The 12,882-nt window shown below is 41.8% G+C and overlaps 1 protein-coding gene across 1 annotated transcript in view; it reads left to right on the top strand.

Moving 5' to 3' along the window:
* The window catches only part of Cep112 (centrosomal protein 112), a 442,735-nt gene that overhangs the window by 337,104 nt on the left and 92,749 nt on the right, over positions 1–12,882 (top strand). The window contains exons 22-23 of the mRNA XM_085829453.1: positions 4,018–4,080; positions 9,493–9,642. Of these exons, the coding sequence (XP_085685579.1) occupies positions 4,018–4,080; positions 9,493–9,642 (213 nt within the window). The remainder of the gene's footprint in view (positions 1–4,017; positions 4,081–9,492; positions 9,643–12,882) is intronic.

The raw sequence follows: 12,882 nt of genomic DNA, 5'->3' as shown, positions 1-12,882 counted from the left end.
ATATAAGGTGTGCATGTGCATGGATGTATGTTGGTATATATGGTGAGCTTATACCATGGTGTACATGTGTATGAATGTATGTTGGTATATATGGTGAGCTTATACCATGGTGTGCATGTGTATGAATCTATGATGGTACACATAGTGAACTTACACCATGGTGTGCATGTGTATGAATGTATGTTGGTATATATGGTGAGCTTATACCATGGTATGCATGTGTATGAATGTATGTTGGTACACATAGTGAACTTACACCATGGTGTGCATGTGGCAGTCAGGATATGCTTGGGTGTATGTCTTTTACCTTCCACCTTGTTTGAATCTCTTGTTCCTGTTGTTGTTGTTGTCGTTGTCCACCATGTACAAGAAGCTAGGTGGCCTATGGGCTTCCAGGGCCTTGTCTCCCTTTCCTGTCTTGCTGTAGGAGTGTCCAATTTTTAGCTACTACACCACTTTATATGGGGTCTAGGGACTAAAATCAGGTCCTCATACTTGTACATCCAGTCTCCTCCCCACTGACGCACTCCTCAGTCCCGGAAGTCACTCTTGCCTCATCTGTTTTCATCAGGCAGTACGTCCAGTCACTTCCTTCAGGCCAAATCCACCTGTGTCTCATCACCCCCTTCGCCAACCTGTATTATTTGCTGCTGCAGCCTAAATGGTCTCTTTGTTTCTTGCCCCCAACAAAATCTCCAGTGATCTTATTACTACTTAAATTACTATTTTCTCCTATACCGAAAACACTTCAGGAACTTCCCTAGTTACTCATATTAAAAACTGAATTCTTGGCAGTCACATGCAGTTAAGAGATTCTGGTCCTTTCTCCTCAGAGCTCAGCTCAGTCACTGCTTACTGACCCCCTGCACTGGACATTTTTAGTCTGACTCAGGGCCCTTGTACTTAGAGTTGGCCATGGCCTCCTGTGTCTATCTAGGAGGTGTTCGAGAACTTGTGTTTTGCATCTTACAAACTTCCCTCTCCCTTTCACAACCCCCCGTTCCTTCATTCATCTTTATCATTGACAATCAGACCATCTAAATCATCACCTTTTGAAACTATAGTTTTCACTGGAGCAGAAGCTCTACAGAGGTAGAGAGAGGTTCTTCTGTGCTGTAGCCCTAGCCTAGGTGGATGTGGTGGATACTTATCAGTAACAGAGTTGCTATAGTTTGTTTGGGCCAGCTAGCCACAGGTCCTGCAAGGAGCTGCAGCCAAGACACAGCCTCTGCACTGACCAACATCTCTGAAAACGAAATTGGTCTTTACAGCACTGCAGTTAATTTTTAGGTTCTCTAGTAGGTAAATATTTGTAAAGCACTTAGAACAGTGCCTGGTGAATGGCGCGAGCTCTCTAAGTGTTTATTTTAAAAGCAACAAATACTTCATGAAGCATTTTGTGATAAGTAACATTAGCAGAATATGAACCAAAACCAATAAACCTCAAAAGGTTCAAAGTGGCCCCAACTCTGTAACAGAAAGTTACTGTGTCAGTCACAGAGCTGAGATGGAAAGTGACAGCTTTCTAGACAAATAGCAGTGGTCATGTGCTCTTGATACATTTTAACAAAGTTAGAGTGTAAACTGGATGGGACTGCAGATGTGGAAATTTGTGGAGTAAGCTGTAAGCATAGTTTTGAAAGGATTGCTTCAAAAGTAAGGGCTAGGAGACTGCACAGGAAAAGGCTGGGTGAGGTATATCTACCCATTGTCAAAGACTTCTCAGCAACACTTTGTTAGGGCTGGGAACCAGCCTTCTAGGATCTCACAGGTTGTGTCACTTCAGCCTTACTGCCATGACTAGAAGAGCCTGCACGGATTGCTCCCTCCTTCCAGTATGTGATTCAAATTGCTGACCTTAAACACAGTAGGCAACACTTGCCTATCTATCTCTACTTCTTGAGGAAATTCTGTCAGAGTTTAAAATGAAAGATTGGTGATACAGCTCAGTGGATCAGTATGCATGAAGCCCTGGAGTTGTTTTGTGGGTTTGTTTGTTGTTTATTATTAATGTAACAGTATTTCATTGTTTGAGAATTTTATACATGTATATAATGTGTCATGATCAAATCTACCCCTCATTTCCAACCCTGTAATGCATCCTGTGTCTCCTACCACTGTTCCAACCCTGTAATGCATCCTGTGTCTCCTACCACTGTTCCAACCCTGTAATGCATCCTGTGTCTCCTACCACTGTTCCAACCCTGTAATGCATCCTGTGTCTCCTACCACTGTTCCAACCCTGTAATGCATCCTGTGTCTCCTACCACTGTTCCCTCCCAATTTCCTATATTCTCTTAGTGCTGCCAATATATGCAGGGGTTTGGGGTCATTGCTGGAGCATGTATACACATTCAAGAGTATTATTCCCCAAAGAAAACGGATTCTTCCCCTCTTCGGCATCAATTGCCAACAGTTCCTCAGCTAAGGGTGGGGCTTCCCGATACCTCCCCCACTGCCTGCTAGGATTTTGTCTCATATGATCTTGTGCAGATCTTGGGCTTGCTGACAAGACACTGTGAGTTCATGTTTGACTGCCAATTGTGGCCAGAAAACAGCTTTAATACAGTCATCCACCTCTTCTGGCTTTTACAGTCTTTCTGCACTTTCCTCTTGAATGATCCCTGGACCTTGGGAGAAGGCACATGACATAGATGTCCTATTTAGAACCCCTGAGTTTGAGCCACAGCACTAGAAACGAAAGAAGGAAGGGAAGGGAAAGGGAAAAGGGGAAAGGGAAAAAAAGTAAAACGGGAAAAGGGAAAGGGAAAAAAGGGAAAGGGAAAAAGGAAAAGGGAAGGGAAGAGGAGAAGAGGAGAAGAGAAAAGAAAAAAGGGCATGGGCGGTGACTTAGAGTTTGGGATGAATGTTAAAATAGCTACTGAGTTTGGTGTGTGTGTGTATGTGTGTGTGTGTGTGTGTGTGTGTGTGTGTGTGTGTGTGTTTGGGGTTTGGGGCAGATGTTAAGTCTCAGCTCCACCATTTTCTGTACTATATGGTGATAGGCAGGTTGCCAAAACACTTTGTGTCTCAGTTTCCTCACTTATAAAGTGGGAGTTCATAATGATGCTGCTTCAAAGAAAAGAAAGAACCCATAGAAATTCCAGCTATGTTGACAGTTGTTCTAATCCCATAGAATGTCTTATAGTAAAAGGAGAGGAAACTCTAAGAGAAATCAAGACAAAGATATGGAAAATAGAAACAGTGAAGAGAGATGACAAAACAGAGAAGCTGGATAGATGAGCAGACATGCTGAAACCATTTCCAAGAAATGTGTGCTTGACAGGGACGGGGCCCTGGATAGGGTGAGTCACTGTCGCCTTTCTGAGCACCAAGGAAAGCTTGAAGATCTCAAGCACTCCCAGAGAGCAGGAAGAGGGTCACATCTAAAAGTCCAAAACTTGAGTGGCAGAAGGACAACCACGTTCTAAGCAATGTGGACTTATTCTGGGAAGGCTACCCTAGTTCCAGGATAGAGAACTGTTTGATTTAGATATATTTGTCACTTCAAAAGCTTGCTCTTGTGTGTTCAGCCAAGTCGGGGCTCAATTCTGCTTAGTGCTCTGAACTTTTCTCACCTGCCTTTGTCTGAACGCACTTATTTTCTTTTTCAGCTAAGGTGAAGAGCATTCAATTTACCCCCTTCCTTCCCTTCCTCCTCTGCCAGTTCCCTGTCCCATTTGTCTCCCTTTCCTTTCTGCTCTTCATTCTCCCTTCCTTTACCTTTGAGCCGCCACACTTGCTGTGTCTATTTCTGTCTCTCCTTCTCCCTTTTTCTTTCTATCCACAGAAGTCTTATGTTTGTCTAATAATTGGCAGGAGAGATTCTTTTTTTTCTTGCTTGCTTCTTCAGTGATGAATAGTTGGCGTCAGATCAAAGACGAGCCCTGTGGTTTTCTGGCTGCCCAGAAGGGTGGTGCAGCTGGCAGGCATCCCAGCTGCCTGGTGATAGGCATGTGGAAGAGATACCAAGCTCACAGGTCACTGTGTGTGTGTTCGTGTACGTGTGTTTTGCAGGCCAACAGCAGGCTGAAGCAGATCGAGAAGGAATACACTCAGAAGCTTGCCAAATCTTCTCAGGTAAGCATGAGCCAAAGACACAAAAGAAAACAATCAATCCAAAAGCAAACGCAAAAGGGAAACCGACAAACACAACAAAGCCTTTGTACTTCAGAGTTAAATCGAATTCTTGTCAGTTTTTCATGGATTAGTATGCTATTTTTATGGGTAGATAAATAAAATATGTTTTTAATACTTCAGTCTTATTAAATTAGGAATAATTGTACATATTGAACCATTTGAACCAACATACTACACACACACACACCTTAATGTTCTCACACACACACAAAGATGTTATAAAACTAGCTAGCACACTAGAGCAAGCCCAGGCCGAAACACATTTCACAAGGGCAGGAGATACACACCTACATTTGTGATGTAAGCAGGTTGATAACATCTGTTTTTCCCTTTTTTTTTTTCAACATTCTAACTTGTTGCACCCATGAGCTAGCTTGTTAACTAATTCAAAATGACATACAATTCTAGGTTAAATTATAAGCTCAACTGCTGGCTTCTTCTGAAGGAAGGAAAAGAATCCCTGCATCCATCGCTGGCTGGTTAACTCTGGCCGTTTTCCTACAAGGAAGACTAGCAGTTAAAACGCCACCTCTGCTCGAGGGGTGATGGATGCTTGCAGTACTTTTGCTGCAGGAGTTGGTCCATTTTTCAATAGCTTCAGTTAGGGAGCATCAAACCTCTGGAGTACCGTGAGTTCTCCTAGACGTAACCAGTGGTTACCTTCATTTGGTAAATGAGTAACTAAACCATTTAGTTTTACAGTTTTCCTGTCTAATGATTTTAAGTTTGGCTTTAGTGTCGTTGCCTGTGTACAATGGTGTATAAAGTGAAATTCATGTAACATTTTATGAATGCCTCATAAAAGGAGCAACAGAACAGATGGCAATACCCAACATTCCTGGGCAAAAACCTAGTGACTTTATTCAGTCTTCCTTATTGGCTCCATTTTTCCAGTTGAGAAAACGGAGAGTTAAGAGCTGGCTGAGGATGTAGCTCAGCAGTAGAGGGTAGAAAACAGAGATCAGAGAGATGAGCTCATAGGAGTTAGCAAGTGACTAAGCCAGGACTCAGCCTGGATCTGACTTCAAAGTGGCAAGCTTGACCTTTGACATACCAGTCTGCCCCAGTGCTTCACCTTCCCAATACAGCAAAACTTTGAATATGGTTATCAGGAAATGTTAATTCTGTAATTGTTTCTAAAATGAGCATGTTATATAATTCACAAACCATTAAGAAAGCCAGAAGTCTTTAATTGAATAGTCATATGTGTTTATGTGGAAGATGATTATGGCATGGTTGCCATTATTCCAGCCCTTAGGGAGAAATGTCCTTGTCAGTCTGCTGAGATGATGCTTGTAACCAGCTGAAAGAGATCTCAGCTCTCCCAAGTTAAAGTTGAAACAGAAACATGAAAAATTGCAACTTGGCATCATGCTTCTTTTGCTTTATTTGAAATGGAAGATAGAGACAGTAAGATGGAAGCTGGCTAATACAAGTGCTTAACTCACAAGAGTGTGAACAGAGTGTGAACAAGAGTGTAAACTTAGGCTGAGCTACAGAGTGTGTGCAGAAGACTGGTCAGGTGACATTAGAGCAAATTAAATGCTAGCATGTAGGAAAGCCCAGGCGTGGAGTCCACAGGCTGGGTTGGCATACCAGACAGTGGTGCCACCTGTGTGTCCTTCAGGGAGTTTACTTGCCACCATTGGAATTCAGTTTCCTCATTAGTCAAGGGAAGTTATTACCTACTTCTTAAGACACTTTTAACTAGTAAGTAAAATTAATAGCCAAAGCACGTAGTGCCTTGTATGTACTAAAACATTTAATAACTGTTAGCAACCTTAGGTGTGTGAATATTTCAATAGGAAAAGGAAGAAGAAAACCAAGGAAGAGATCTAGAGGAAAGTTGGAATTTTTTCATCAGACACCATGCTTTGAGGTGCTTAAAGACTGATGAAATTTCTCTATATAATTTGGAAATGTGCAAGCATGCTATTTTTCTTCAAGACATTAAGGGAAAGGCCGTGGGAAAAAACCAGTAACTATCACTCACTGTAATCATTTCATAAACTAAAGATCAATTGATGCCAGAAACACACATACTACAGGAATGTCAAATGGAAGATAGCCTTAGTCTGATAACAGCACTCGTCTGTACCCATCTCTGATACAGTGAGTATTTATAGCCATGAACTGGCATTTGAAAGCATTAGCCTACAGTGCCAGTCACTACTGAGAAACAGTTTATTTTTAAATAAACATTTTCAAAAACCCAGAAACATGGGCTGTTTGTGCTTTCAGATGCTAGTTTGTTGGAATCTCTAATGCATATCTCAGCGAGCTCATGAGAGCGCCAGAAGCAATGTTGCTCCAGTGTGTTTATTGGAATTTTAAAATCTCCCTCTTAAGAGCAGTGCAAATGTGAATATATTAGAAATGGGTCCATGGGTGCTCAAGAGTACAGCAGTTTAAATTTAGAAAATATTTGAAATCTTTTCCTCCTGTAAAGGAAGTTACTTGATCTTTGAGATTTTATCAAAAACTTTGGTCCTAGTAGCACATGTGCACTTCACCTCAGCACACTCAGAGCCTGTGCCCCTTGTGAACCACATAGCACAAGGGAGGCATCATCTCTGGCCATGGTACTTCTTCCAGTCACAGATTTGTTCCTTTTGTCTGAAGATTAGACAGTTACCTTGCCTTCTCAGTCTTCACAGTTCAGTTTCCTACTCTTCAGATTCCAAAACAAGGTATTACAGTTCTACAAAAGTATTCGTAGCTGAAGAGGACCAACTGCCACCTGAACTCCCCTCCACACTGCCAATCATCCCTCATCATTACCCTGGCTTGCTTCCCCTTCATGGTGCAGATTAATGCCCCAACTGTGTCCAGGGGCCATGCCAAGAAGTACAGGGTAGCAGGGGTCTCTGCCTTCCTGTATTTTGTTAGGAGCCCCAATACCCTCCTGTCTTTTTTAGGTGTGGTTTATGTTGGCTATTGAACTTAGAGGAAGAGTTTCAGACTGTACCAAAATCTGGGGAAAAAACGTAGAATGATTTAAAAATCGAAATTTAACCTCTATTTTACATTCTGTAAAGACGTTAAATAAGATCCTAATATCTAAGTAAAGTTTCATTGCTTAACAATTATTAGCAGCTATTATTGCTTTCATGGGTCAGGCTGCTTATAACACCCCTCACAAAAGAGCCCCTGTTGTTAACCAGAGAGATAATTTCTCATATCACGTGGAAATGTCCGAATCCAGTCCTTACTCTGAGGTAGATAGAGGTTGAACACTTAGTGACATTTTGTGTTCCTTATGATTCTATACAAACTGGACATTCCCAATTATGATTGTTTATAATGTATTATTTTTCTTTCAGAAATTTTTACTATTATTTCTGGACTGGCTAGATTATGTCAGTTCAGTTTTCCAGGTGATGAGCATTTCTTATTTAGCATGGTAGTTCACTACTTGATTTACCATTATGATCACTACGTAAATATTTAGTGAGTGCTAGTGATGTATGCACTGAGCTAAGGTGAAGAAGTGTGTTTTCACACACTCTTAAGTCTACAGCAAGTAGACTTGACTGTTGTGTTCCTTGACTGCACTATGCTTGTAAACCTAGTGTTCTGATCACCTCCTAGTCTGAAATAGTCAACCTCTCAGGGTGACAGCCATTCTACCCATTTGTCTGGCTGTAGAGTTTGTTCTACTCCAGTGTCCTGACGCTGCCTCATGTTCCCTTCATGAGCTTTAGAAAGAGCCTTCCAGATATGATCCCACTGTCCCACAGACGTCCTTATTCCCTCCCCTACAGACTGTAGAGGCAAGCGAGCCTTCCTTGCAGCATTGCTTATGCACAGCTCCTTCCAACACCTACACTCATTTCTTCTTGTATGCATTGTCCACAATCCTTTAAAATTGAGGGATATCCTGGGATATTTGAGCCCTTAAAATTATTTGAAATATCCCCAAAATATTTTTATCTTCAATCTTGGCTACCTCAGTTTTTTGAGGCAACATTTCATGTAGCCCAAGTTAGCTTCAAAGTCAACTTGCAGCTGAAACTGTCCTCCAGCTCCAGATCCGCATGCCTCTACTCTCACTACTGATTTGCTCAGTCCTAACATTTGAGAAAATATATTTTGTACTTTAAAAGTATACCATCACTACCCACTACCACCTCCTACCCCCCATCACCACCTACCCCCCATCACCCATCTTATCACCAGCCACCCAGAGTAAACTTTCATGAGTGTGCATAGTTAAGAAGGAGACAACCTGTTTGGAAGTATGAACTTCTCTTTGATACCAAAATCACAGAAGTGGATGCTCACAGTCAGCTATTGGATGGATCACAGGTCTCCCAATGGAGGAGCTAGAGAAAGTACCCAAAGAGCTAAAGGGATCTGCAACCCTATAGGAGGAACAACATTATGAACTAACCAGTACCCCGGAGCTCTTGACTCTAGCTGCATATGTATCAAAAGATGGCCTAGTCGGCCATCACTGGAAAGAGAGGCCCATTGGACACGCAAACTTTATATGCCCCAGTACAGGGGAACTCCAGGGCCAAAAAAAAATGGGAATGGGTGAGTAGGGTATGGGGGACTTTTGGGATAGCATTGGAAATGTAATTGAGGAAAATACTTAATAAAAAAATATTTAAAAAAAATGAAACTGGCTCACTGGAGGATGAAGCTGCCTGTGGGCTTCAGTTCTTGCCTAGCTCCATAGCTGGGAATCATCTTCAACAAGGTGAAATATCTAACCTCGCTTTGTATCTCACAGTAGCAAATGATATAAAAACTTTACATTTCAACACAATACATAAACATTAGTTAGTGCCCAAGGGTTGCTGCATAGAATTAAGTGACCATGAAGAATGGACTTACTTAGCTTGCTGCGAGTTTGGTGGGTGGTGATAAGGTGGTGGTGAGCAGGTGAAGGGAGTGGGGGGGGTAGGAGGTGGTAGTGGGTTGGAGGTGGGTGGGTGGTGATGGGGGTTGGGGAAGTGATAGGTGGCAGTAGTACAAAGTCTTACAAAAGTCAGACCAGCCTTTCTCACTCTTAAAAAGTTTATTTCTCAATAAAATACAATCTGACGCTTTTCATTTTTTTGAGATCACAGATGTTCTTTCTTCTGATGAGTAAATATTGTGGAATGTTAGAGTGGAAATGTCTTCCAAAAATATTTGGTTCAGCAGTTGTTCACCATTCACAGTTTTATTGGAGCCTTTTATTGTGTGGAATTTTGTGCATTATCCTGAGTGATATGTTAATTGAAAATGTTCAGTTTGTGGAATAGTTTTGCCAAATTCATTCTTTTGTTAAGCATAAATACATATAAAATAGATGCCTCTTGCTGGAGAATTTGAAGTTACAGCATGCTGTTTTCATTTTAGATCATAGCAGAACTTCAGACAACCATTTCCTCTCTGAAAGAGGAGAGCAGTCGGCAGCAGCTTGCTGCAGAAAGGCGGCTCCAGGATGTTATACAAAAGTTTGAAGATGAGAAGCAGCAGCTGATTAGAGATAATGACCAAGCAATCAAGGTAACTGAAGACTCCAGCGACCAGTGGTACCAGCTGCTTTCATGTAATTAAAAGGAGGCTGGAGTCTCAGCAGTGGGCAGATGAACGCAGGTATCTGGCTTGCTCACACAGCCTGCAGTAATTCATTCACTGGACTCTCTACCTTTGATGTATCCAGTGACTCAGGCTGACTTCCCTCCAAGAGATCGCATGCCAGCATAAAAAGTCATTTTTGGCAAGCCTTAGCCATTCATATTGAACAAATATCTGAAAATACCTCGCCTTTCTCTTGAGAATTACTTTGGAATTGTCTCTTGAAATTAGAATGAGTGTTTGAGCTCAGCACTGCTGCCTAGCACATACAGAAGTCAGCTTTCCATTTACATCTGCTCTTTGCCCACATCCTTTCATTGTGCAGTCACTGAGTGAGCAATAGCATCTGTCCCCGGCATGGAATGCCAGCCATCTGATAGGCTTTGACGTTGCACAAGGTTGATTGTTGCTGCTGAGAACTTTGGTTGTTTCTAAATGGCTTCAGAGAACCATTCACACCTTAGTAGCAACAGAGAGCTCCCTGGACCTGATCCTCTGGGTTAGAGGCAGTTAGAGCTCAAAGTAGCATTGTCCTTGGCTTCACAGTGGCGGATACTATTGTAAGTGTCTACATCACGCTGTGCTTCATCTGTAAGGAGCAGCATCTGGAAACCTTTATAAATAAGGCTGAAAGGAGAACAAAATTGTTTTAAGGGATGCCCAGCAAAAGGTTATTTTTCACTGCCTTTGCTATAACAATACTTAAAACATGTAGAGTAATCATAGACAGCAAAGAAAATTTTGCTCTGTGTGTGTGTGTGTGTGTGTGTGTGTAAAATTTAAGCCTAGATGGTATTGAATAAAATAAAAGGCTTTAAGAGATGGAAAAATCTTTTGCGACAAGTACAGACAACGTCCTAACTTTAGAGGTGAGGATTTAGAGTTTGGTTAATGACGCGTTGCCTATTTATTTCTACTTGTAAGCTTTTGGCATCCCTGGGTTATAAGACAAAGGGGGGGGACAAAGCCCATTTCCTTCATGTTGTGGCTGCCAAGAGTTCTTGCCGCTGCGAGCATCTGTCCTCCAAGCCCCTTTCACTTGTGGATGCCCACTTTTCACCACAGTCAGTGCATTGGCCTGGTGTGACTCTCTGCTGCATGACCTAGCTGTAGAGTTTGTTTGAACTGTTTCAGTTACATAAAATTACCTTTTAAGTAGATTTCTCTTCCACTTATCCAAATAACCAAGTGGTTGGTAATTTCCAATTTTCAAATAAACAAGTGGATCCCATTTATAAGCAGGAGAAGACATGAGTTAGGTTACCCCAGCAACCATCCTAGCATTGTTTTTAGAGGATTAAAGATACCTTGAGAGAATTGTAAATAGCACAATTACCCATTTTTAAATATTTATTCTTATAGTTGTAATCCATTTGCATGATAAAAGGGAAAAGCCTTTTAATCATAACTTCAGACCCATCCCAAATCACAGACTGAATTTAAATATGGCAGTTGATATGTATATAACATGTGCACTTATTTTTCATGATAGTAACAAATTTGAGAATGTAGTCTCAAATCCACTGAGGACACCCATGCATGCTCTGAAGCATGATAAAATACTTTGGATAATAATTTGACAGTGCTTAACACAATTAAATTGCTTAGGAGGCCTGCTTAGCCTTTGACCCAATTCTAGAATTCACCCCAGTATGGTTGATTGAAGAGACATACTTGGCTTTAGTCATGAAATGCTTAGCCATGGTATGAAGCTGTCCTATACCACACACCTGTGATGCCAAGCATTCTGTCTCCTTCCCATATCTCTCACTATAGGAAGTAAACTGCAATCCTGTCAGAGGAGGCAGTGTAAGCATATTGAAGATGTTCACAGGGTGCTTTACCGTAAACACCAAGGTTACAACATGTATACATAAAAATAAACATGTCTGTCAAGAGAAGAGTGTGAATACCATCAACTGACTTACTAGATAACTCTGAAGAGTGAATTTGTAGTGAATTTATTTTTATTTTATTTTATGTGTATGGGTGTTTTGACTGCATGTGTATCATATATCACATCCCTGTCTGGTATCCACATAGACCAGCAGAAAGCACTGAATCCCATAGACTGGAGTTTCAGGAGTTTCATGAGTGGGTGCCAGGAATCAAACCTGGGTCCTCTGGAAGAGCAACATGTACTCTTTTCCACTGAGCCATCTCTCCAGCCTGTGAATCCTCCTGATGTATTTGCATTATAACATCACTATTATGATAAAAGCAATAAAATCTTTACCATTTATTGCTTTATCTCATTTATCTATTCTACATCTAAAAAGATGCCTGCAGAAAAGATTATCCCTGGAGCTGAGAAGTGAATCAGTAGGTAAAGGCACTCACAGCACGCCTGGTGACTTGAGCTCCATCCCCAGCACCCACAGCATGGAAGTCTTATGCCCACAGTGGATGCCCTTACTTCTGTTCATGGTACATGCCCTCCAATAATGGATGAATGAGGATGATAAGTATCTCTGTCGCATACCCAAATACACATCAACTTGATGGCTTAAAGCAATAACTTCATTCTATGCTTGAAGTCCTTGGGATGGAGAATTGGACGGGGGAGATAAGTGGCTCTTTTTCATCCAGTGTGTCAATGGGTTTCATTTAGAAGAGGCTTAACTGAAGCTGGGATGCCTGAGATGTAGCCTCTTCCCCGAGTACTAGTGCTCCCTAACAAAGTGGTCAGACTTTCTCTTAGCAGCTGGTGTGGCAGAGGGGGCCTCAGAGATGTGAGCCAGAGCCTGCACTTGGCATGAAGCTGCACTAAGAAGATGCAAAATCACTCCCACCACATTCTGCTGGCCAAGACAGGTTGCCAGGCCGGGAATGAATCAAGTGTAAAGAAGTAGACTCTATTTTCCAATGAGAATGGCAAAGACATGGTCAAGGCAAAACAGTCATGGTCATCTATGGGAGCAAATGGAATCTTAAATGAGTGTGCACTGACATGAGCACCATCATGTCACAGACTCAACCATGGCAATGGAAGGCCTTACCCGCTACCAATTCAAATGTGGGCAGTGTGTGCAGAAGGTAACCACCACAGCCTTCTACTCCCAGATGATGGCAGAACTGTTGAGACCCCTACCAAGCTTAGATCACCTGCCTCCTCCTCCAGCTTTATAATAAACCCACCTCCTGGGTCAGCTGTATAATAAACTGTTT

This window comes from Mus caroli, unplaced genomic scaffold, assembly GCF_978045245.1.
Source record: "Mus caroli unplaced genomic scaffold, Mus_caroli_1 scaffold_13, whole genome shotgun sequence".
In the NCBI taxonomy this organism is placed as follows: Eukaryota; Metazoa; Chordata; class Mammalia; order Rodentia; family Muridae; genus Mus; species Mus caroli.
The sequence above is the reverse complement of the archived record's forward strand: the minus strand, read 5'-3'. Positions and strand labels throughout refer to the sequence as shown.